This window comes from Myripristis murdjan, chromosome 19 (assembly GCF_902150065.1).
Source record: "Myripristis murdjan chromosome 19, fMyrMur1.1, whole genome shotgun sequence".
NCBI lineage: Eukaryota > Metazoa > Chordata > Actinopteri > Holocentriformes > Holocentridae > Myripristis > Myripristis murdjan.
In genome coordinates this window covers 15,571,594-15,594,167 of record NC_043998.1, presented here as the reverse complement: position 1 = coordinate 15,594,167, position 22,574 = coordinate 15,571,594, and the positions used below count along the sequence as shown (strand labels likewise).

Here is a 22,574-nt window from a genome sequence, read left to right as displayed (position 1 = left end):
AAATGATGAAAAAGATTTTTTAAAATACAGAAAATTTTCTTGAATTTTAAGGTGAATGTTGGGCTAAGTGCCATGTTGAGTGTTTATCCACTCACCTCCCCTGGGTAGGGTCTTTTCATGCCCTGCATACCCATGCCCTGAGGCCGAGGTCCTGCATAGCCTTGCTGGGGCATCCTTTGGCCATGGGCCCCAAACGGCCCCATGCCTTGGCCCCTGGGCTGGTTCATTCCCATGGGTGGGCCACTCATGTTGGAAGCATTCATGCCTGTGCCCATGTTCCCAGGGAGGGATGGAGGACCACGGGGCCCTGGCTGGTTCATGAACTGGCTGTTGTATGCCTGGTTTGGTCCCATCTGGAAAGAGGAACTCATCTGGAAAGCAAAACAGGTTCAATCAGGCTTCTCAGAGTTCACTGTCAATGCTGGAAATCTAAAGCGTAAAAGAATCTATTACAGATCACAAAAGCACAGACAGCAATTTTAAGCTGCAAAAATGACTTGCCTGTTAGCTTTTGCTCTAGATAAATGTGTTAACTGGCTCCTTTGCATATTCTAGTTGGGCTCTTTAGTCACTCTTAACATTGATATACCCTTGTTCAACAATACGTGTAAGTCCACTTCTCTCAGCTCCCTGTTTGAGTGCTATTGCTTGCTTTGAAAAGATTGGAGCCAAAGTCAGTGATCATAAAATAGGCTCCCCAATAGTCAGTATGATATTCATCAAAAAGTAATATGATGTGCATAAACCAAAGTACCAAGGACACATAACCAACATTTTCCTTATCAGCTTAAGTGATCTCAACTGATACTGATATCATATTGTAATAGTGTGAATTACCACAGTCTAGCTTGCTTTGTACCTACCGGTCCATACTGGTTCATGTCCTTGTTCTGCGTTTCCTGCAGGGCGGCCACAGTTGCTGTGGCAGTGGCGGTTGCCGTGGCAGCAGCAGCGGCAACTGCGGCAGCAGCGGCAGCAGCAGCAGGCTGGGTGAAGTCCGATGGAGGACGTGAGTGTGGAGGGATGCCCATACCACCAGGTCCAGCATTAGGCCCTCCAGGGTAACTTTGACAAAGTGAAAGGCAAGACAAGAAATAATCATTAATGCAAGAACATCATCAATAGTGAGCGCCTGCTGCTCATACGCTGATGTTTTCAAGTAACAGTTTTTTTTACTGTTACTTGAAAACATCAGCGCATTCCACCTTGACAAACCCTTTAGTCTACTATTGAGTCTTAAAAATCCTATTTTTCTTGATGTGAAGAAAATCTGCCACAGGGTTGAGGTCATTTAATTTACAATGTAGATCAATTTCAAAATCTGCTTTATTTCAAAATATTGACCTTTGTTAAGGAAAAACACCAAAACAAATAAACCTTGCATTGAAAACAAGCGGAATCAACTGTCTCCATTGGAATAATTTTTCTCTTGTTTTGATTTGTTTTGATTTGTTTCTGACTAAAATGGACTTTCTCTGCAGTCTATAACATATATCACATTTTGTACACTCAAATCACCCAGTGCATAACTGTTGTACTAGTTACTGGTGTACTCTGTGATCGACTTCTCACAAAACTCTCAACACAAATCCACCATCCAGACACTCACTTGCCACCAAAGCCTCCTCCACCAGGGTAGTTTGGCCGCCCGTACATGCTCTGCTGCATGTAGCCCTGGTTGGAGTTTCCTTTGTTAGGGAACTGCTGCTGAGGTCCAGGGAACTGGGGTGAGTTCATCCCTGGATTGTTACCAGACATACCTGAGCCCATGGGGTTGCCCCCAGGGTTCATGGGATTGTTGTTGTTTGCCATGGGATTCCCCAGAACCTGTTGGACATGGACACACACAGAAATAAACACGGGTAAATGTATTCTGCTTTTAAACCGGTGTGTCTGCAAGTTACAGACATGCTGAAGGTGGCTGAAACAGAACTTACAACTTAACAATTCCACGTTTATCTGTATTCAGAGGCTTTAAAGACCCTGAAATCCAGGATTTTTTTTAGAATTAATGCTGGGCTTTTCATCTTAGCAACCTTGATCACAGCATAGAAAGAAGACACAAGGTTGGTGGGTATCAAGCCATACCACAGACATACACAGTAATTCCAACACCTATAGATACATATATTTTGATTGTGTGGTTTCTTTTAGTTTACCTCATTTTGCAATCACACAAAAATACAGACATACAACCAATGAAAATGCGGTGTTGTACACTATAGGGAGGGGCAATATATGGATAATATCAGTATTATGGTACAAGTATAGATACCACATGGAATTTTGGATATCGTAATATTATGATATAGCATAAATGTTGTATTTTCCTGGTTTTAAATGCTGCATTACAGAATGCAATTTTTTGAACTTGAGCTTGTTAAACTGCTGTAGTTATTTTATTATCTGCCTCTACCAGCTTGGTCATTATATCAATAATACTCATGATTGTTTATCAAAACTCCAGCACCAACTGTCATCCCAACAATGTAGTCACAATATTGATATTCAGGTATTCAATCAATGATATTATAACATTTCAATTTATCCATATCACCCAGCCCTTGTACAGTGTATGGAAAGACAAAGAATCAAACCACCTCACAATATACACACACAATATTGATGGTATTGCAAAATTAGACCATGTGACGGGGGAATAAGATCCTTGTGGTTTATTGAAGCAACCACAAGAACCTAACCAAAAGCCCAAACCATCTTAAATAAGTATTGGACCGTGTATTCAGCTCTCCAGTGTACTGGTGATAGCATGAATCATTTAGACCCTGTGGGTACTCCATTGGTGCGCTGTGTACGAGATCTCACCTGGCTCTGAGAGGTGTTGGTCACGCCCCAGACAGTCGTCACAACAGACAAGGAACCTGGAGGCTGATTGGTGTTCTGTTGCCAGGGAACCGAGTCGTAGGGAAAGGACCCATCTCTGCGAGGAACAGACAAAACACACTGTGTCGGCAAAGTAAAATGTCAAACTCGTTTCACTGCACAAATATTTGTTGTGTAGAACGGTACAGCTGCATAAGGCATATTTGTATTTGATGAATGACAGGGAAAGACAATGGTTTTATTGTCAGGATTATAAAATAAAGGTACGTTCTTCCGCTTCCAATGTGGAGACACTGGGCTGTAATTATTAACTACTAGCGGCAGGAGCAGTTATGAGCTACTGCCTCTCTCTTCTGACTGTGCTACAAACAGTTAGTCTGGCAGTTTGTCTGGCCACTGATCCATAAGGAGCAGTGGACTTCATGTGGAGAGTAAGGGCTTTCCCCGAGGGCCCGGTCTGTCTGTTCACACTCAAACACACACACACACACATATGCACAAGCACAGTAGTGTGAACACTGACCCGTGTGAGAGGCTTGGCTTCATGGAGCTCATGGGGGGCTGCATGGGCACTTTTCCCGGAGGCTCGTTCTGCCTGTTCTTCTGGTGACGGAGGAGAAGGAGGCGTCCCAGCTCCTCACACCAGGAAGACAGCAGAGCTGGAGGAGAAGAGGAGGAAGAGAGCAGAGGAAGCATGTATTAGTGCTGTCACACTCCTGTGAGAAATAACTGCAGAGATAACAGCCCTTCACGGCAACCAGTACAAAACCTCCCTCTGAGGGAGACTGAATGTGTGAGAGGAAGAGGGCAGATGAAACATAAACAACAAAGGAACATAAGCTTCTGAGCAAAGTCGGAAAACAAATTGAAAAGCAATGGCCCAGCTGACAGAACAATGTATAAAATCCCCATAAGAAACAAAAGGAGGTGGCTGATAATACTGCAATACAAAAGCTCAACCTCCAGCCGGTGTGTTACTGCTCCTCTCGGCCACTAGGGTTCACTCTGGGCCTGCAGATGGACACCAGCCCTTCCCTTCTTCCTACCTACCGCTTGGTTAGGTAACTACCACAGAGTGTGTTTGATCAAATCATATGCTTTTCATCTGCAGTGCATCTTTTTGCACTGTGCCAACTACAAAAGACTCACTTCTCCGCCACCCCCCCTTCTCTGCCTCCTTCTGCCCCTCTCTCCGGCAGCAGAAAAGAAAGGGAATGTGGATTCAATCAAAGAGGAGGGCAGCCACCTCCTCTTATGATTCACAGCCGCGGCACTTTTGGGCTGAGGAGCAGGGGTGAAACAGAGTGCTCAATGATTTCAGCTATGGCTGCAGCTCACGCAAAGCCACGTCAATATGACAGCAGCGCAGACTGTCCTCGCAGGCAGATCCACCCTGCTGCCAGACACAAGGACAGGCCACCACGGCACATATTATATAGAGAGAGATTGAAGAGAGAGAGGTGGGTAGGGAAGAATAAGTAGGCAAGAGACAGAGAGAGATAAAAAAAAAAAAATAGAAAGTGAGTGAGTCAGTGAGTGAGTGAGAGAGGAGACAGCAGGCTAATGGGGCTGATGGGAGGGAGGAACAAACAAAAGCTTCTGACTCCCGTCATAAACATGGCAACCCAGAGATTTGACCACACATGAGTGCTTGCACACACCGTGCATGCCTACTCAGTCGCAGATAAGCGCACACACATATTCCGAGTCGCCTGCATAAAGAGAAGACACACAGGCTCGCATTCATACATGTGCACATACACACACTGTCAAAATAAATAGGACACGAGATGTCCTCTGAGTGTGCCAAATTTCCAAGCGTGAGAACAAAAAGGGAATTTCAGTATGAACGCTCGCACACAAGCGCGCACCTTCTCCTCTTCCCGCAGCCCACTTGAGGCAGAGCATCTCACCCCAAAAGGCACCTCTCCTTTCATTTGAACACTGAGCACACCAGCCTCGCTCTGTGTAAAGATGAGGGCTGGAATACAAAAGACATGTACAGATGGTGCCAGCAGTCTCCCTGCCTCTCACTCCCTCCCCTCCCGCTTTCCCTCCTCTCCTCTTCTCCCTCCCTCCCACTCCTTTAAAAAGCAGCACGGGGCCCAGGCACAGAGGCAGCTGGGTTTTTCCTCCTTCCCTCCTTTCCTCCCGCCTATGCTCCCTCTCGTTTTCTCTCTCTCTCTCTCTTCCCCCCCCCCTCCCTCCCTGTTCTTGGCAAGGCAGGTGCCAGGAGACAGACTGTGCGGTTCCTCCAGAGGATCGATCTGACTTTACCACGGCTGCGCTCGGGTTGACAGAACAGGCCTCTGCTCCCGTTTCTCAGGTGCCCTTCTCCAAACCCCCACCCCCACCCAAAAAAAAAAAAAAAAAAAAAAAAAAAAAAAAAAAAAAATCCTCACAAGTAGATACAGCAAACCAGATTGGTAGGTTAATTTTAATTAAACAGAACCGGGTCCAAGTGCAGCTAACAGGTTTACAGGCGTCTCACATCCATGTCAGAACGTCCTGTGCTGTTTTAATAGCCCCCTCCCTCTCCCCAGACCCCCTTCTGATGGAGAGAGTTTTCAATTCGAGAGCCTGGCGACGAGCCAGCATGTTACAGCTCAATTAGGTCCCATTATTCTCTTCCAACAAGGGGTAACTTGCACTTCTCCTATGTTGATAAACATGTCTCCGCAATTTATCCCCAAACCGTGCCACCCTGAGACTGTCTGGCTACAGGAATTGTATCCTCATTTCACACCGAGGCTGACATCAACAGCCGCAGGACTGTTTATTGCGGTGAGAGTGAAAGCAATGAAAAAAAAACAAAAAAAACAACGCTGTGCAGGAGCAGGACTGAGCAAAGAAATGACAATGCATATCGAGGAGAAAGACAAGACAGAGAGAGAGAGGAGAGAGACTCCCGCCCCGACACTTAAATAGGAATTATTCTACCCCACCATTAGATAAAGGGCTTATCACCCCACAAAATTACCACTTCTGCTGAGCCCCAACCTGTTTAAAGGGGAGGCGCTCTGTCATTGAGTCACAGGATAAACTTCAGGTTTCATATGACAGGGTAAGAACAGCCAACCTATTCCACTCCGTGCAATCTTTCCCTCGTTCTCCACCTCCCTCTCCTCCCTTCTTCACCCAAATGTCTCTTAGGACAGTGCGGATGATGAACACAAAAGGATTACTGTTTCTCCTCTGCTCTCCTCCCACAGCCAGCCCTTCAATAGACTCATCTGTTCCCCTCCCCGCTCGTCCCAAGCAGAAGAGCCAAAACTGGAGATAATCGTCTCAGGTGTTCCTCATCTAGCCTGTCCACTTCACAGTAACTTCTGTGGAGTGAATAAAATTGCCATTTACTGTTACAGAGCATCAGTCTGCCCTGTTTACATTGCTCTGCGGTGCTTAGTCTCCCAGGCGGCGATGAGTCTCTGCCTTCCATAAGAAAGGAGAGGAGCCTATCCTGTTTGCCTTGTAGATAGTCCCAGGGGCCCGGCTGTGTCTGAGCTGTATTGATATTCTGGTGCTCAGCTGCACAGCCTGATGGTCAGCCACAGCGAAGGGCAGTAAATGCATCTGCTGGGACTAGATGGGTGGTTCAGTAGCTGGGGCTGCAGCTTCCAGCTTCACTCTCTGTCATAATGCCCCGGGGAGACATGACAAATGACATGGACTGCATCCCTGACAGTTGTTCAATGCTCTTTCCAATGATAATGCTACCCTGTACCCCCCCCCCCCCCCCTCCTCCCCCCGCCCCCTCACCACACATGCAGACACTGCAAAGGGGAAGCAGAGAGAGAAAAGTGTGCTGATTAAATGTCTTTTTTTGTCTCTCTTTTCTCTCCTAATAATAAAACAGATACGGAGCAAAAAAAAAAAAATGCCCCGGTGAACAAAAGGAAAAGCCACCAGTGTTCTGTGAGAAAAATCTGTGGGAGAGGATAAGCCCTAAAAAGGCAGACATGAGTGGCTATCATTAAGGAGGTCTCTCCCTCTCTTGCTACTGCCTCCAAAACGCTCTCGTTTTCCCTCTTCTCTCCCTCTTTTTTCTCTCTCCCTCCTTGTGCTGGCAGGAGACTTTGGGGAGGCAGCAGGTAAGGCAGATGCCAAGGGCTCTTGTGATCCCCCCTCCACCTCCCTCCTCCCTCTCTCCTCTCTATCTAATAGACACCTGCTCCCTTGTCAACCCAGAGCCCTGGACTCCCACCTGGCAGCATCCCACATGGCTTGGTCAATAGGCTCAGCGTCCACACAAATATACGTTTCCGCACACGAACAAATTCTGCAGCAGTTCATCGCTCATTTTCATACTTGAGTCTAACAGCGGAGGCCAGTGGAGGTTCGTGCTGTAAACCTGTCTGACAGAATCACGACCCCCAAATGGTTTGTTTGAAGACGTTTAGCCAGAGGGGCTGAAAGGAAAACAAAGACCAAGAGCAAACTAACAAGAACGGCTCTAGTGGGCTGTGCTCTTTAGTTTCTGAGGGAGCTCTATTCACATTCTGTTCTGGGCTGAGGCCCTCTTTTCCTCCCTCCCTCCCTAACCAGACTGGGCTGAATGGACCCAGGCCTCCTGCAGGCCAAAGTCAATTAAAATAAGAGAGTGGCAAGGGAGCCCTAGTATCCCTGGTTACTGAATGCACCTAAGAGGCCATGCTAAACATTCATGTCTGGTTTTAGCCAAAGAATTCCTTGCAATATGGGCTTGCTGGCTTCCTGGAACTCTAAAATTCTGGGATTTACCTCATAAAATATGGAAAAATATATGAATAACCGGTTGCTATGACATTGCTTCAATAGTTATTTAGGCCCCGTGCCAAACTATCCTGTGTGCGCTACCGGCCTGAGCTGAGCCCGGCATCGTAAATCATCTCTCCCACTCTGCCTCGCAGCTCACTGACACAGTCACCGCGGAGCCATGGACGCCTGCCTGGCAGCCATCAAACCTCTCTTTGTCTTTACCCAGATGCCACAAATTATTCATCGATGCCAATTTGATAATGAAATGGAAACGACTCGGCGGGCATTGGCCCTTGCGTGTGTGGGTGTGTATGTGTAAGTCCATCACGCAAGCTTTTTCACTGGCACTGAGTGGGTATAACAGGTTACGGACCTGTCAACCCATGACAGGCCAGCATGTTCAGCTGTGCTAGTTGTTCATCCATGGGGGAATAATTAGGTCGAAGCTCCAGCATGGTGGGATGGACTGAACTCACAGGTGTACCGTCTTAAACACATGGCACACATGCCATATCTCTGGTTACCCTCTCTACACCCAGTGAAGGGAAAATAAAGTTTTTAAAGTGGAGTGAGTCATTCCACACTGGGTGACATATTTCACTGTGGCTGATTAATGTGTGCAGAAAGCTGATGAAGTTGGCAAGATGTGCAAAGTGGATACATGTGAATGTCATGGCTGCCATGTGTCATCAGAATGTGACATGATATTTCCCCTGACTTCCTCAGCACACCGGGAACTCTTAAGCGCTCATATTACATTGAGCGAGCAGTGACTGAAATGCATCTTTAGCCGAAAGACAAATTACACAGTCACAATTTAGCGGTAGGGAAAGCAACTATGCATTGTTGATTTGCAGCCTTAACTCTAATAGTTATAAAACAGCCCGTCTATGTAGGACAGACAACTGCCTCTGCTCTGCACCTCATCTTTGTCTGACGCCTCTTTTCTTGCATCCCTTTCCCCTCCTTCTCTCTGGGAAGCCAGTGATGTTGGAGTCTTGTCAATGAGTACTTAGGCCCATTGCCTCATGGGGAGCCAGACTTGCTGGCTAGGTTTTATGGCCCATTTCAGAGCTGCCCCAGCTTAAATACAGCCTCCTGCTGGCCACATGGCCACAGTGTCTTGCCATGTCCATCCGGCAAGGGGGAACGCTTGGACTCGAGCCAAGAAGGTTTTACTGAGGCCAGAAGCATATGTGGCCATGCGGAGGCAAGCGGCACACAAGAAAAAGAAAATGCCATGGATTTAGTGTATCTGGGTTGCTGCTTTGACATCCCGTGTTCTTTGTTGTTACATCAGTGGCCGCTTAGCGCTTATTACTGACAGTTTTTTGAAAAGCTTCCTCTTCCTCCACTTAACTCCCCGCCTCTGCTGCTTTAAAAAGGATAACCTTATTCACATATTAAGAGTTAAGGATTCAACATTCAGATAATAATGTGTCCAAAGCCTCAATCTTCATTCTTTTGTGAATATCCAGCAAACTGCTGTGCAATATGTTTTGATCTGTGTACATGCAATGACACATACCTGCAAAACCCTAAATAAAAATCAATAATGTCATAGATAGGATATTTTTCTTCAAATAAAATCTGTGTTGCCAGATTTCCGATAAGGCTTATACCTCCTCAAAGAAATTTGTTTGGCACTAACTGAATAGTGACTGGAACATGGGATATTCCACAATCTCAAGCTCATTTTATGCAGATCTCAATATTGTGACCGTCATTTCTTGGTCATGGTTGCACAGTAACCAACCTTTGCCTAAGTAGGCCAGTGTTTTAAGATAATCTCTCTTGGCGTACGCGTGACAAATCTCTTCCTTAAAAACAGGGCATGCTGTTCAGTGTGCCTGGAAAACACGAAGGTGGAAATCTATAGCATATTCACCCCCTGGTGAGAATTAATTCCTTGTGCCTTGAAGCCAGAAATCTCCCCCAACCAAAAATTCAATCTTCAATCTCTTAATGCATGTCTTCCATTGCATCAGTAAGATGATTGGGAACAAAACTGCCTCCGAACCTACAGTAGCTGGAACCTGCTTAAGTGGCTCACTCTGGGTGTTCAAGTATCTAAGGTCACGTTTTGGAGCCTCCAAGGAGGGAAAAGCCTCTGCATTGAATTGGGTATTATTAATACAAGATGAACAAAGCAGAAATCTCTGTGTGGCACAGACAATCACATTTTGAATCAAAACAGGAAATATTCTCAGATTGTGTAAGACAAGCCAAGCACAAAATAAACAGTGAATTCAGAGAGTCTGACCAAGGACCCTTTCATCTGACCACAGAGTGGTTCCTGAGAGTCAGCCAAGATCTACATGGAGCTGACTCTACCAGCGCAGAGTGTGTGTTTAACTGTGTGTGCTCCTGTAACCAGATTATCAGATAGGCAGACCTGCAAAGAAGCAGCTTACAGGAGCCAGACTGTTTCCCTGAGCAACAGGCTGCTATTAACGAAGGCCCAGCCTTAAGCCCTCGTCTACAATGATACTAATTAGGCACGGAGCAGATGCGCCCAGACTAGTGCCCACCTCAGGGTGCTGGGTAGGGCCGGTAGTGCCATGGTGGCACACGCTGGCGGCTGATTCACCTGTGACCTTTTCACAGTGGGCATGGGGTCAAAGCTTCCCTTCAGAAGTGCAGTGAAAACACACGCTAGAGGAGCCTGGGAAGGATCTTGGCACCCCTCTAGGCTCATTAGAGTCATCCATATGTGCAAGCAGCCCAGGATTTGAATAACACCCTTCCTCATGATACCCACTCAGCCGACATGGAAACAATGAAATTTAAACCTTCTTCGCTTCTTTGAATGAGCTACGCTTATTCTTACACCTTTCTGTACATAATTATGGCCATAAGTAGGCTTTGCAATGTTACACATTTGCTGCTCTGTTTTTTCAATATTCACATGCCTATCTCATATTATTAAATACTAAATAATAACTAATAAAAAGATTTATAGTTTTTTAATATTTCTACTGATTTCATGCTAAGTATATATTCAATTTTGGTATATTTTAATTGGCATGTGTTTAAATACCTCCCATATGGCAATATTCTTTTTTATTCTTTTTCATACTTGAAACTTTTTCCTTTTCTTTCTTTTTTTTTTTTTTATTTTGCCGTGGCCCAGTTTCCCCACAGGGATCATTAAAGTTTCATCTCTTCTTACTCTTACTCTGATGTTAGCAGATTCACCATTCTTACTCGCTGCATTCAAAGGATCAGCTTTTTGTTTTATTTTGGGTGGGGGTGGATGTGCGGATTCTATAATTAACATACAAATCAACAAAAAAGGGGGGTAAAAGGTAGACTGTTTGATGGCTTCAATGAACAGCCCAGACCACAAGTGTGCACTATGACGAAAGCAGGATGATAAAACACCACGTGTGAAGGACCATGCTTCATAAAACTGCAACAGATGACAGAGGAGCAGCCATGAAGCTCTTCTAAATGACTAACCAAAATGCACATGGGATGCCATTCCATGTGTACTATGTCCACACAGTCCAATGTAAAGGAATAGAATGTGAGGACTGTGATGAGGATGGTTGGATCAGGCTGATGCTTGTGACTTTTCTGTACAGGACACACAATCAGTACCTGAGTCAGCCTGACATCTCCTGCAGCTGTTGGTTTCTGTAGGGTTCAAATTTAACATTTTACTGTGGTCGGTAATGCAGAAGAGTTGAAACATTTCTAAGATATTCCATGAATGATGACAGACATACTTGATCATGGTTTTCAAAAACCCAACCTAAGAGCTGGCTGGAGGGTCTGACTAATGTGCTTATAAGTAGTCAGGTCCTCCATCACTTGCACAATTTTCAAGACATCCAACAAAAAAAAAAACCCAAACAAACCAAACAAAACATATTCTACCGAGAGGCATGACTGAACATGGACATGACCATCACAGAATAAGCAAAACATGGAACTAGGGCTGGGCGATATGGCTAAAATCAATTTTTTGATAATCATGGTATTTTTTTTTCCCAATCAGCATCCATATATATATATCACTTACTTGTGCAAAATGACATTAAATAATCAAATTGATAGTCATGCTATTAAAATGCATGATAATGTTAAATGCTAAGTCAAACAAAACTCAACAAAATTTCAAATAATTTTCCTCAAAATACTTCACTTGGCCAGTTTTTAACTACAATGTGTTTGTTATCATCAGTCAAATATCATCATATCATCACAATATGATTCCACTGAAAGACAATGAACAATAATGTTGGCCAGGCCTACATGGAACTGCAAAGACCTTGAGTTTGTTATTAAAGGGGCATAAGCAAGATGCACCAAATCTGCTTGTAGTTAAGCCGAAAAATAGCAAGACAGTTTTCCATTTCCAGTATTTTAGCATGGTGATATATTACCACTTCAATAGATGATAACAAAGGATCTGCTCTAATTAGCTCACTTACTTGTCTCTGCTGTGAAGATGCAAGTTAAAAGCAAAAGTAGCACTCTACTGAAGCAACTGAGGAAACGTGCACGGAATTGATTAGTATAACAGAAAGTGATGGGAGAGCAGAGTCCAGGTCGAAAACCAGTTATTCTTGAAGGTAAAAAGTAAATCGGGGTTGTTGCAATTCCTACTGGTTGCCTATAGAGGTCAATAAAGCTCATAGATTACTTAATGCCCCTTTAATTTGCCGGTTTAACATTGTCCAATTCTGTCAGCAGTCACCTCTCATAACTGCCTCAGCCTTACTTTCTGCTTTCCTCTTAAGTGCTTCTCAACCCACAACCACTTACTGTCTCTGTCTCTAGCAGGTACCTCTGCTGTAGATATGCATCAAATGAAGCACTTTCCGCTGCTCTACCCTCTGATACCCAACCCGCAGCTTACAAAGGGCACCATCTGATTCCTTTTCATCAATGGAACACATGATAAATTAAGATCAATTAATAGTCCGCTAACTGGTCTCTGTTCTCTGAGTGAGTTTAACGAATGACTATTGAGCTGTTACGTTCGTGCCCTCCTCTGATGTGAGGAGGAAATGTCATTGAGGATAGTACACCTGTCATTTGAATGCGATTTTGAAAATCTCATTATCAGGATTGGATTTAAGGAGATCACATCACTTGGTGTTGACACTTGGCTTAAAATACACATCGTCTCTCGCGTGGCTGCAATTAAATTTCTGTTGGTCTAACATTTTCCCTCTCTTCCTCTCCATTACTTTATGCATTTTATGCATTTTATGCACTTTATGCGAGGCCACATTGGTTGCAAAATACACACATTTAAAATCGACTCTGTGGAGGATCCAACATCAAATGTGAGCAAAATATGTTTTTCTGCATGACTGGATGATAATAGCTACAATAGGTGCAACGATAACCTGTGCTTGCGTTTGGATGGATTTCTTTTATTAAAACCACGTGAAAAGGGCCTCTAGATGTTCTGCAAATGCATGGCAGTCGGCTGCTCATGCATGCTGATCGCTGTTGTTTTGATTTGAGGGTTTTGATCTAAGAGTAAGGAGTTACTTCAAAGGAAAGGTTGGCGGAATTTCACACCTTGAAAGAACATCTCCAATAGTGAGAACAAGAGATTCATTGAAACAGGCACAACAGCGCTAATGAATGGTTGGAACAATACTGTACAGACGTCTCTTTAACAATACTGCCTGTTGCAAAACCACTCTTGTCTTAGCATGTTGGGGAACCGTCCTGCACACATATGAGAGCAAAATCACTGAATCATTCCCAAAACATGACTTGATTCATTACCTGGTTGATATGAATGGCTCAGCGCTGCATGTTTACAGCTAACAAAACACTAGGATGGAGTGGATGGAATGCAATAATAGAAAACTCAAGAGGTGTTAAACCAACATTGTAGAATATAATTTTTCAAAGTGAGGTCAAGAGGAGGAACAAATTACACCAGCTGAATTACCCTCCAAACAGAAACTCATTTATTCAGTTTTGCATGTGCCGCGTAAGTGCTTTTTTGGCATCTTAGCATCTCAGATGTGAGGCACAGCACCCTGAATTCAAACCTGTTGCTAATAATAAAAAAAAAAAAAAGGTGTGCACTAGAGATGATTGAGCCATCAGGAAACACCAATCTGAATCTGAAACTAATAGAAATGCTACACGGGAAAAAGCTGCACACGTTTTGGGAGTGTAGCTGCTGGGTTACGCTCCGTGGTGCTCCGTGGTGGAGTGAGTGTGCTAAATGGCCAAGAGTCTTGCAGAAAATGCCGCCTCAAGTAGGTCATCGCGACTCCAAGAGATAATCAAGGCCATTTTGACCCCTTCTGTGTGAGCAGTAAGTGGGTCAAATGCAGCAGTCAGCTGTTGCAACTCTATCATGTGGAGTGCTGCAAGGCACTAGTCATACTGTCAAACTCCATTCCATTAGTTTAAGGCATGGCAGGGTGCCCGCCCCCATCCACCAATGGGAAAAAAAAAACAAGAAAGAAAGAAATCAACCCTCTATCTGCCCCCCAGGGGTAAAATAATGTGAAGTTACTCTCAGCAGCACATCCACCTTCCCTCTTGTCAGTGAATGCACCCCCTACAAACACAGCGCTCTTCAAGTGGTGTCTCCTCCTTTTGACAGCTCACAGCTTCACAGCTCTGTCCTATTCACAGGAGCAAAGAGTCCCCCCCCCCCCCCCCCCCCCCCCCCCCTCGTCTAAAATGCCACCCGCATTTCAACCAGACTTTACTCCGGCAATGTCCCTGCCTGTCTGTCTTATTTCTCACTCTTCACTGCACAGAAAAAGGGGACTCATGTGTCTAGAAACACTTCTGAGCACGAATCTCCGATAGCAGAACAAAGGCGATACAGGGCAGCCTTAATCTCTGCACTATTGAAGCCAGCAGCTATTTTAAAGCTTTCTCTCTCTGTGTGTCTCTGTATCCCTCCCACCCTCCTCTCTTCTCTCTAACATTCTTCCTCTCCCCCTCCTTTCTTTTCCCTCGGTGTCTCAGGGCAGCAGCTTCTCTCTGTTTTCCTCTCCTCTCTCCCTGCGTGTCCAGCGACTGACTGCACAATACACATCAATTATTCATGGCTGCTCTCTCCGTTTCACAGGCAAAACCAATCACAGATGGAGTCATTGCTAATGGGCTCCTGCTGTACTTGCCACCGGCTTCTTTGCACTCAGGCAACAAATACCCCAGAGACAATGGGAGGGAAAACAGGGATAAGCTGTAAAAAAGGGAAACTTCATACAGCACTAACAGCCAGGAGGAGGACACACGCTTGTGATGAGAGGGAGAGAGAAAAAAACAGAAAGACAGGTATGGATCGTCACAAATAATTTAACAAAATCAGGAACCGGCTTCTGCAGCACTAAAGGGTTAAAGACAGAGAGGGGGAGAGGGAGAGAGAGAGAGAGAGAGAGAGAGAGGGGAGGGAGACAGAGAAGGGGTGGGAGGACAGGGAGAGAGAGAGAGAGAGAGAGAGAACCAAATGCTTATCTCCTCACCTCGGATGTATGCAGCTGTTATTGATGTATCTTCTTTTTCTGTCTAGTGATCCATTGCTTGCTCTCCCAATACACACATCACACAGAAGCAGCCACAGCCACTTCGCCAGAAGGGAGAGAGGGAGGGAGGGAGGGAGGAAAGAAAAAAAAATGCAGGCAGCTCACATTTCAAACTTGCAAGGGGGGTGGTGCCTAATGTGCTAGACAGCCTGTATCTTGGCCCAGGTCCAGAGCAACGAGTAAAAGAAGCCTCAATCAATTCATTTAAAGAAACATTTGTTACAGGGGAGAAGCGCCACAAGTCCCCCCGAAAAGTGGCAATAGAAACCGTCCGGATGGGTACATTAAGCAGTGATTTCAGCACCCCCTTGTCTTTGCATACTGTCGACTTAATCCATCAAACTAGTCACTGTAATTAAGGGCCATGAGGACGGGGAGGAGGAGGCTGGGCACGGTGGCTTCCTGATGCGCAGAGGGCTGGAATCAGGGCTGTCTGAGAGGGAGGGGCCAATTACACCACATTTGTCTTTCAGAACACATGAGCCTGAGTGAGCTCTGGATAAATAATTACACAACTATAAAACATGTAAACAGTAGATGCACCACCTGAGGCGGGCGATATTAGTGCGTCTATTGTCTAATAAAAATATCCTCACTCTCCAGCATTTACTTGTCAAATTAGCGCAACTGATCTGTGGCTGAAATACAATAATGAGCATTTAATTTCAGACGTAAGGTACAACATCAAATTAATTGTAATGCAGAAACGTGCTGTTTGGATGCAGGTAATGTTGCACTGCAAATTGCACGGCCATATGGAGCGGCCATAGACGCTACTAAGCAGCCGGGGCAGCCGTAGACGCGAGCATACAGCAGCCTCTGTTTGCTAAAACAAGAAGGGAGGAAGGACAAACAGGCTTCCAGACAGGCTAAACAACCCTTATCTCAGGTCTCCCCTGTATTTGCTCTCCTGGCATTTACTATCTGCTGAGGGCACGGCGAGTGAGTTACAGCCCTGCACCCTACTGGATGATACCACATCTATCACAGCTGACTTGAGCACTTAACTTGCTCATACAGGGTAAGACACAGGAACTGTCCTGACTGGAGGCAGTTCAGATTTATAGTAGATGAGATGCCCTAAAAAAAAAAAATTGATGCACATACTTTAGGGGTGTAATGATTCATTCATAGTGCAAGTGCATTGATCACAAATGTTGCCCATTCAACTGCTTGGATCTGCTGAAAGAAAGAAACAGAATGAGTCGCTCTGACTTTCGATATGAAATGTGAATCGATTCATTCGCAATTCAGACCTAACCGGATACTAGGAACTGCACCTTTTTTTCATTTGTCAGATTTTTTTCACATTTCCGAGGAAAAAAGGATAGTCTTACATTATAATACCTGTTTATTTCATGGATGTAAAACTTTTGCCTAAAGGTAGTCGACTGATTTCTGGACTCGACGTGTGGTTTACAAGCTTGAATTGCTCCAACAATGAAAAAACACTCTTTAATCAAATTGCCAACAAGTGAATCAAATTGATTCGCTCTTGAGACAAAAGGTTCACACTCCTCAATCTAAGAAAATAGCTTGTCTGTGAAAACTGCAACAATATAGTGCCATAAACTGACCGAAGACACCCACTGGACCCCTGGTGGTTCCTGCATCCCACTTTGGCAACCACCACCATCACCCATTGCAATTAAGGCCGGTCACTTCATTCCTCGCTGATTTAAACACACCACACAAGGACGACAACTACATCTTCAGTGGACCTCTATGGGTTCTTGCTTATATGTCAGCTGCAGTCCTCAGTTCAATTCATCAGTCAAACATGGTCAAGGCCACCAACAATGTGTTTAGACATCCATGTTATTTTCTATTTAGAAGAAGCCACAGCTAAACGATAAGTTTAGTTGCAGTACGCTGAGTGAAGAGAGAGAGAGAGAGAGGGAGAGAGAGAGGGAGAGAGAAAACATTTTGGTGTGGAGAGCTCTGGGGAGAGAAATTATAGCCCTGGAGGCTTGTGTGTATCTGACCTCGGTATTGTGTTGAGAATCTGAGACTTCTCCACAGCTCAGTGACAACATGTCTTTAGCACCACCTCACTGCAGGGCATGGTAAACAGAAGCAACACTTTAACTACCGTTTAAGGGGAGTTTACATTCGATTTAAATGCGTCTGCCGGTACGTCTGAAGAAGAACACTTTACTCTGTGCTCCGTGGATCGTCACGTGTTACTTGGTCGAGAAGTGAATCTTAACCTCTTCAACTCTGCCGCTCCCACGAGTGGGTTTGTCACTGCTGTGCAGCTGAGCTTTATTCAAACCCACAGAACCTTATTTTAAATTCTAGTGGAGATCTAAAGGCTCCCAAAGATCCCAACTATGTCCTTTTGAATTACAGGGAAATGCGTATGACGATGCACAAGACATCTAGATATTCTCCATCTGATGTAACGGTGCAGCTGTAAAACAATGGCATCTTAGGTTTGAATATTTCCCTTAGTATAAGTGGGATGTAGCTTCAGTGAGGTGTTGCAACCAGCAGACACAGAATCTGTTTGTGGCACTGTCCCACATTATGAAAAAAACCTAACTGTGTAGCTACTTAAGGGCGAAATTTAAGGGAGTTCAAGGGGTTAGAATCTTGTTTGACAATAAAATGACAACAAAATAATTCTGCAAATAGAGTGAGATAATGACACTTGTTTCCAGTGTAGTTTCACTTGTTGAGAATTTCTGCTGAAATATGGTTGGTCACTGGCACTTAATTCATTCGGTTCAAGACAATTCTTTAAACGTTTTGATTTGCATTAAACAAAAAACATGAAATTATCTCATCCTGTTGTCTTTTTCCACTATATCAAATGCCTTGTGAAAATGGATTATCTGCGTAATGTACTGAAGATTCTCATGGCATGAAAATAATGCAAATCACAAAATTGTTGACTGATCTTTGGGGAGTAGTTGGTCTCAATGTCTGTAGCTTAACTACAGCTGCAAACACATGCAACATTCCCACGCAAACTGGCTCCCGCAGTTCATGCTTGGGCTGGTTTGAAAACTGACAAAGCCAGCTTCTGAAGTCACACCTTAAAAACTTCCCTTGTCAAAACAACTAAACAAGACAAAAAGATATTTTTTTCCATGCCCACATACATGACAGAGCATACACAGTATCTCGGTACAACCAAGATGTAGTACAATCAAACTGGAAAAATCCCACAATGAGCAAAATGAAGCCAAAGTAACAGAGTATGCAAAGTTGTAGCCCAACTAATTATGTGTTGAATGGTTTAGGCACTTAGGCATTTATTACAAGAGAGAATGAATGGCCAGAGGGGCTGAAAAAGTTTGACTGGTTCCCCCTCTTCTAAGTTGGCGCCTTCTTTCACTCTTTAGAGTTGAGGAATTCCAAGAGCTTGCTGAGGCGCAAGCGATTGGGAATGTGCCACTCTGACCCACAAAGAGGAAGAATCGTGATTAAGCGTTTTGTCTAAACACTTGTACCAGACTGAACCACTGCTCCTGCCAGAGGGGTGGCCTGCTGCCTGATAAGCGACTGTATGACACTGATGAAACAGATCCTACAGGGCCTTGTAATGTATCTTGTGACGGCGAGGGGGCCCTGATGAATTTATCCATACAGGGTGAGCGATCCCCGTTCTTTGACAGCACAGAGCTCCACGTGCGTGGCTTTGCCCTGTGGTAAGACAGTCCAAGTAATCACAGATTAATAGAGCAGGCTAATCCCATTCACAAAGAGGTCACTACTGGCAGACGGACGCCCCTCCCCCAGCGCTCACCCTGTATTGTGGACCACAAAAAGGCTAGAGGACTAAAACTAGCCCATCCTGCTAAGTGCATCCAATAAAGTGATCTTCACCAAATCACACCGTCGGCATAGCACACTGTTTCCCTTCCCAACCGACTGGAACAGCATGCAACATTAAAAAAGCATTTTCTGGCCTTCTTCAGATCACTGAATCCACTCCCATGAGTACATCTCAGATATAAAAAATGGATGTCATATGTGAAGGTGGCTTGGTGTTTCTTTAAATTGGCAGAATCACCAAAAGCACAGCAGCCAATAACAAGTTTCCTGCAAGCAGAAGATACACATCAAAGGCATCATTAAGGTCAAGGTGTGTTTCTTTAAGCTTTGCATTGCTGAGTTTATCTTTACAAACAAATAAATAAGACCCATGCTTTAACCTGTTGGGCTAGATTTTGTGATGAATTGATTGGTCATACCTATAACCCGTTTCAGCTGTTTCAGATTGTAAACATTGATTTCCTTCTGCTGAAATTAGCTTTCCACACTCATCAGCACAATTTTTCCTCAATTTTCTCCCCATGTTCAGGAGCAGGAATTTAGATGACATAACAGAAATGTAAGAGCTGACTGCTACATGTGTCAGAGCCAAGAGCTCTTGAGTACAAGCCTGGTCCGGTTAAAATGGGACACCAAATCTGATTTACTTATTAGTGTTCATCCATTGACCTAATGTTCTCTGTGGAAGGAAGTCCCACTCGCGACCAGATATCTGGCTTCTCCCACATTCAACACAGATTTTCAGAGCAGATTACACAGCGCTCGATGTGACTGAGCGGCGCGGTGGTCATGAAAATAACGTTTGGCCTTGAACGCTCTCTGGATACTTTCCTTTTAAGACAAAGCCAGCAACAGCTCCCAGGGTTCAGGCTACACAAGCCCCTTTGTCAGCGGAGATAAGAAACAAACATGAGGTGGAACAATTCCACTTAGCTCCATTTAGAGAAATCAAAAGACTCCTTGTTATGCAACAAATGGCAGGCTGTCATATTCATGATTGAGCTGAGGATTTGAAAGGGACTTTCTGCTCTGAGCAGAAATCTAGAGACCCCTCACTGAACTTCAGCTTGGATTGTGTCCAGGAAACCTGGCAGACTTGGCTAAGTGAATTATTGTTAAAACAACATTATGCAAAAGGACGCAATATTCAATTAAAAACTAAATTCACCTCCTCTTCTCACCCCCCCAAACCCCTCTGTCTCTCTACATTGAACTAATCTGGCATTCCAGACTTGATCCGCTCCATGTTCGCTTCTTTGAGGCTTCCAACAGCCTCCTTGCTGAATGGCAGACACTGACTCGCCTGTCTCTGGTGTTGGATGGCCGACCTGTTGCCGCCATCGTGGCCCCATCATGTGATTCACTCCCTTCTCCGTCGCCGGGCAACGGCCCTGCTGGATGTCAGGGAGAGGGTCCTGCCCCTGGGGCCCTGTGGGAGTGTCGTTTAGGAGCCGTCTCCCTGGCTGCCAGTGTGGGCTTTCTCTCCACCTTAACAACCTCCTAGTCTGGGGCCTCCACTCGTGGTGCCTTCGCAAAAGTCAGAGCTTTGCAGGAGAATGCAGAGCCTCTGCAGTGCTTCCATTGACTTCTTCTCTCTCTCTCTCTCGTTCTCTCTGCCGCTTTAATTTCTGTTTCTATAAATTTGCAGGTCTCCCAACTAGGCCATTCAAAATATTTATACGTATACATAATTGTCCATGAAATGCAGTTTGGGATGCTGCCTAGACTTGACTAGTTGCTGCTTGCCAAATGACTACTGTTGCAGGAAATTATTCAGACAGAGAATCAATTGGCAATCTTATCTACACCCATAAAGTGGGGCTTGAGATTTGATTTGGAATTAGCCAGAATTAGATCATTTACTGGTGCAAGTTAATTGTAGACAGAGAGCGATTCCACTCCCATGGCTCAGACTGGAGTCATATCACATGATTTGAAACCTCATATAGCCACAAAAAATGAACAGCATAAATCAGACTGGCAAACAAAGTGAAAATTCAAACAGTATGTGGGTCTGACTTTCATGTCAGTCGACTTAGTGCGGTGTAGAGGCCAAGCACACAGCAGCAATTGCACAACACGTTTTCCCCGTAACCCAAGACAGGTGGAAACCACAAATCAAAATCTGTTAAAGGACCACAAAATATTCCTCTGTTACCATAGTTATCTCCTGAGTGGCTGACAGCCTATACATCTTCATTCCCATCATGCTTCAGCATGCTTTTTCCTCAGCTTGATAACAACATTTAGCAGTCCACATCTGTCTCAATAATCCATCACTGTACCCCGATGGTGGTACTGTATGAAAACAGGAACTCATCATCACCGAGACGTTATTTTTCAGTCTCATGTAACAAATGGAGGATTTGTCTATTCCCACTCTGTCTGAAACACTGTGGGAAGAACAAGAAGGCAAAACAAATCGAGCTGTAGCTGTAGTTGCCTGTGTTACTCTTGTTCCCAGGGAACGAGTTTAGTAAGAATAAAAACAGAAAAATGTCAATGTTCACGCAGGTGTTACATGATAATTATACTCATAGATAGGACTTATCAGTTCTTTTCTTCAGGGCTGTTCAACAGTAACAAGTATTTAGCATAACCATTATTTCTAATAGGATCTCTTCTCTCTCTTTGAACACTGCTTGAAATGAATAAACCAACGATATGTATCGTCAATTCAAAAGGTCAGGGATGAATCAAAACATGGATGTGACCATCTGATACAGAACTGTGACCAACACAGTCAGACACACTTTCTTGGAGCATCACAGTCCTCCACAGTCTAGTGGCAATGGATGTCTAAGTATATCATGAAATGTGGCCAGCAATTCAGACAGGAGCCTTTCCACAGGATAGGCCAACATGGCCAGATGGACTGAGATTGCGGTTGAGAAAACTCTGGTCTTACCTGCTGATTTTGGAGTGAACTTGTCCCTGTTGGCAGCGCACACAGCCAGGAGCCGATAGCCCAGGTCCAAGTCAAAGCCTTGCTGTGCGGCTACGCGGCTCACCACCTGAACGGGACGACAACCCACAACACCCAGTGAGGACGGACCGTGGCACAGTCCCATACACGGTTATGTTACAGTACTCGTTCCTATGGAAACAACTGCTCAAATCACTCCCTGACAGGTTAGACTTAGAGAGTAAATTCATAAAGTGACTCAATATTTTATTTAGATTGTTTCCCAGTTTCTGAACCCATACAGAAATCTAATATATGAACATATTTGCCCCTGTCATTCATGAACCAACTGTATATCCTCCATTTGGATATGGTTATATACTTATATGAAGCCAAAACACACTGCAAAAATATCCAATCTTTTTTTCTCTTCAAACAAGTGGAAAAAAATCTGCCAGTGGGATGACATGATCCATTTGTTTCCAATATTTCCAGAATTTTCTATTTCATATTTATAGTTGTTGTTGTCTTCATAGATAAAGAAAGGCAGCACTCCAAAAATGAGTGGGCTTTTAGTCGATAGCCAAAACACGTCAGCGTGTGTATGACAAAGAGTACATCTTTAAATATGTTGAACTAATGAAGACCTGAAGAGAGGGGACTTGAGGTGTTACTCGTTTTTGGAGTGTCGCCTCTCTTTATCTATGAGGACTACTTTGTGCTTCAGGCAGAGCGCCCACTTTGAAAGCACTGGGAAGCGCACTTGTCCCCTTGTTTAT

The 22,574-nt window shown here is 44.5% G+C and overlaps 1 protein-coding gene across 4 annotated transcripts in view; it reads right to left on the bottom strand.

Annotated features, from left to right (window-relative positions):
* LOC115377382 (zinc finger MIZ domain-containing protein 1) overlaps positions 1–22,574 on the bottom strand; it is a 103,154-nt gene that overhangs the window by 8,691 nt on the left and 71,889 nt on the right. For 3 of the 4 annotated variants that reach the window (XM_030077065.1, XM_030077067.1, XM_030077066.1), the window contains exons 5-10: positions 21,799–21,904; positions 3,368–3,503; positions 2,827–2,941; positions 1,610–1,827; positions 864–1,065; positions 96–371 (exon numbers count right to left, since the gene is read on the bottom strand). In XM_030077065.1, the coding sequence (XP_029932925.1) occupies positions 96–371; positions 864–1,065; positions 1,610–1,827; positions 2,827–2,941; positions 3,368–3,503; positions 21,799–21,904 (1,053 nt within the window). Of the gene's footprint in view, positions 1–95; positions 372–863; positions 1,066–1,609; positions 1,828–2,826; positions 2,942–3,367; positions 3,504–15,047; positions 15,117–21,798; positions 21,905–22,574 lie in introns of those variants that run through there. The other variant, XM_030077068.1, reaches the window with a different exon arrangement.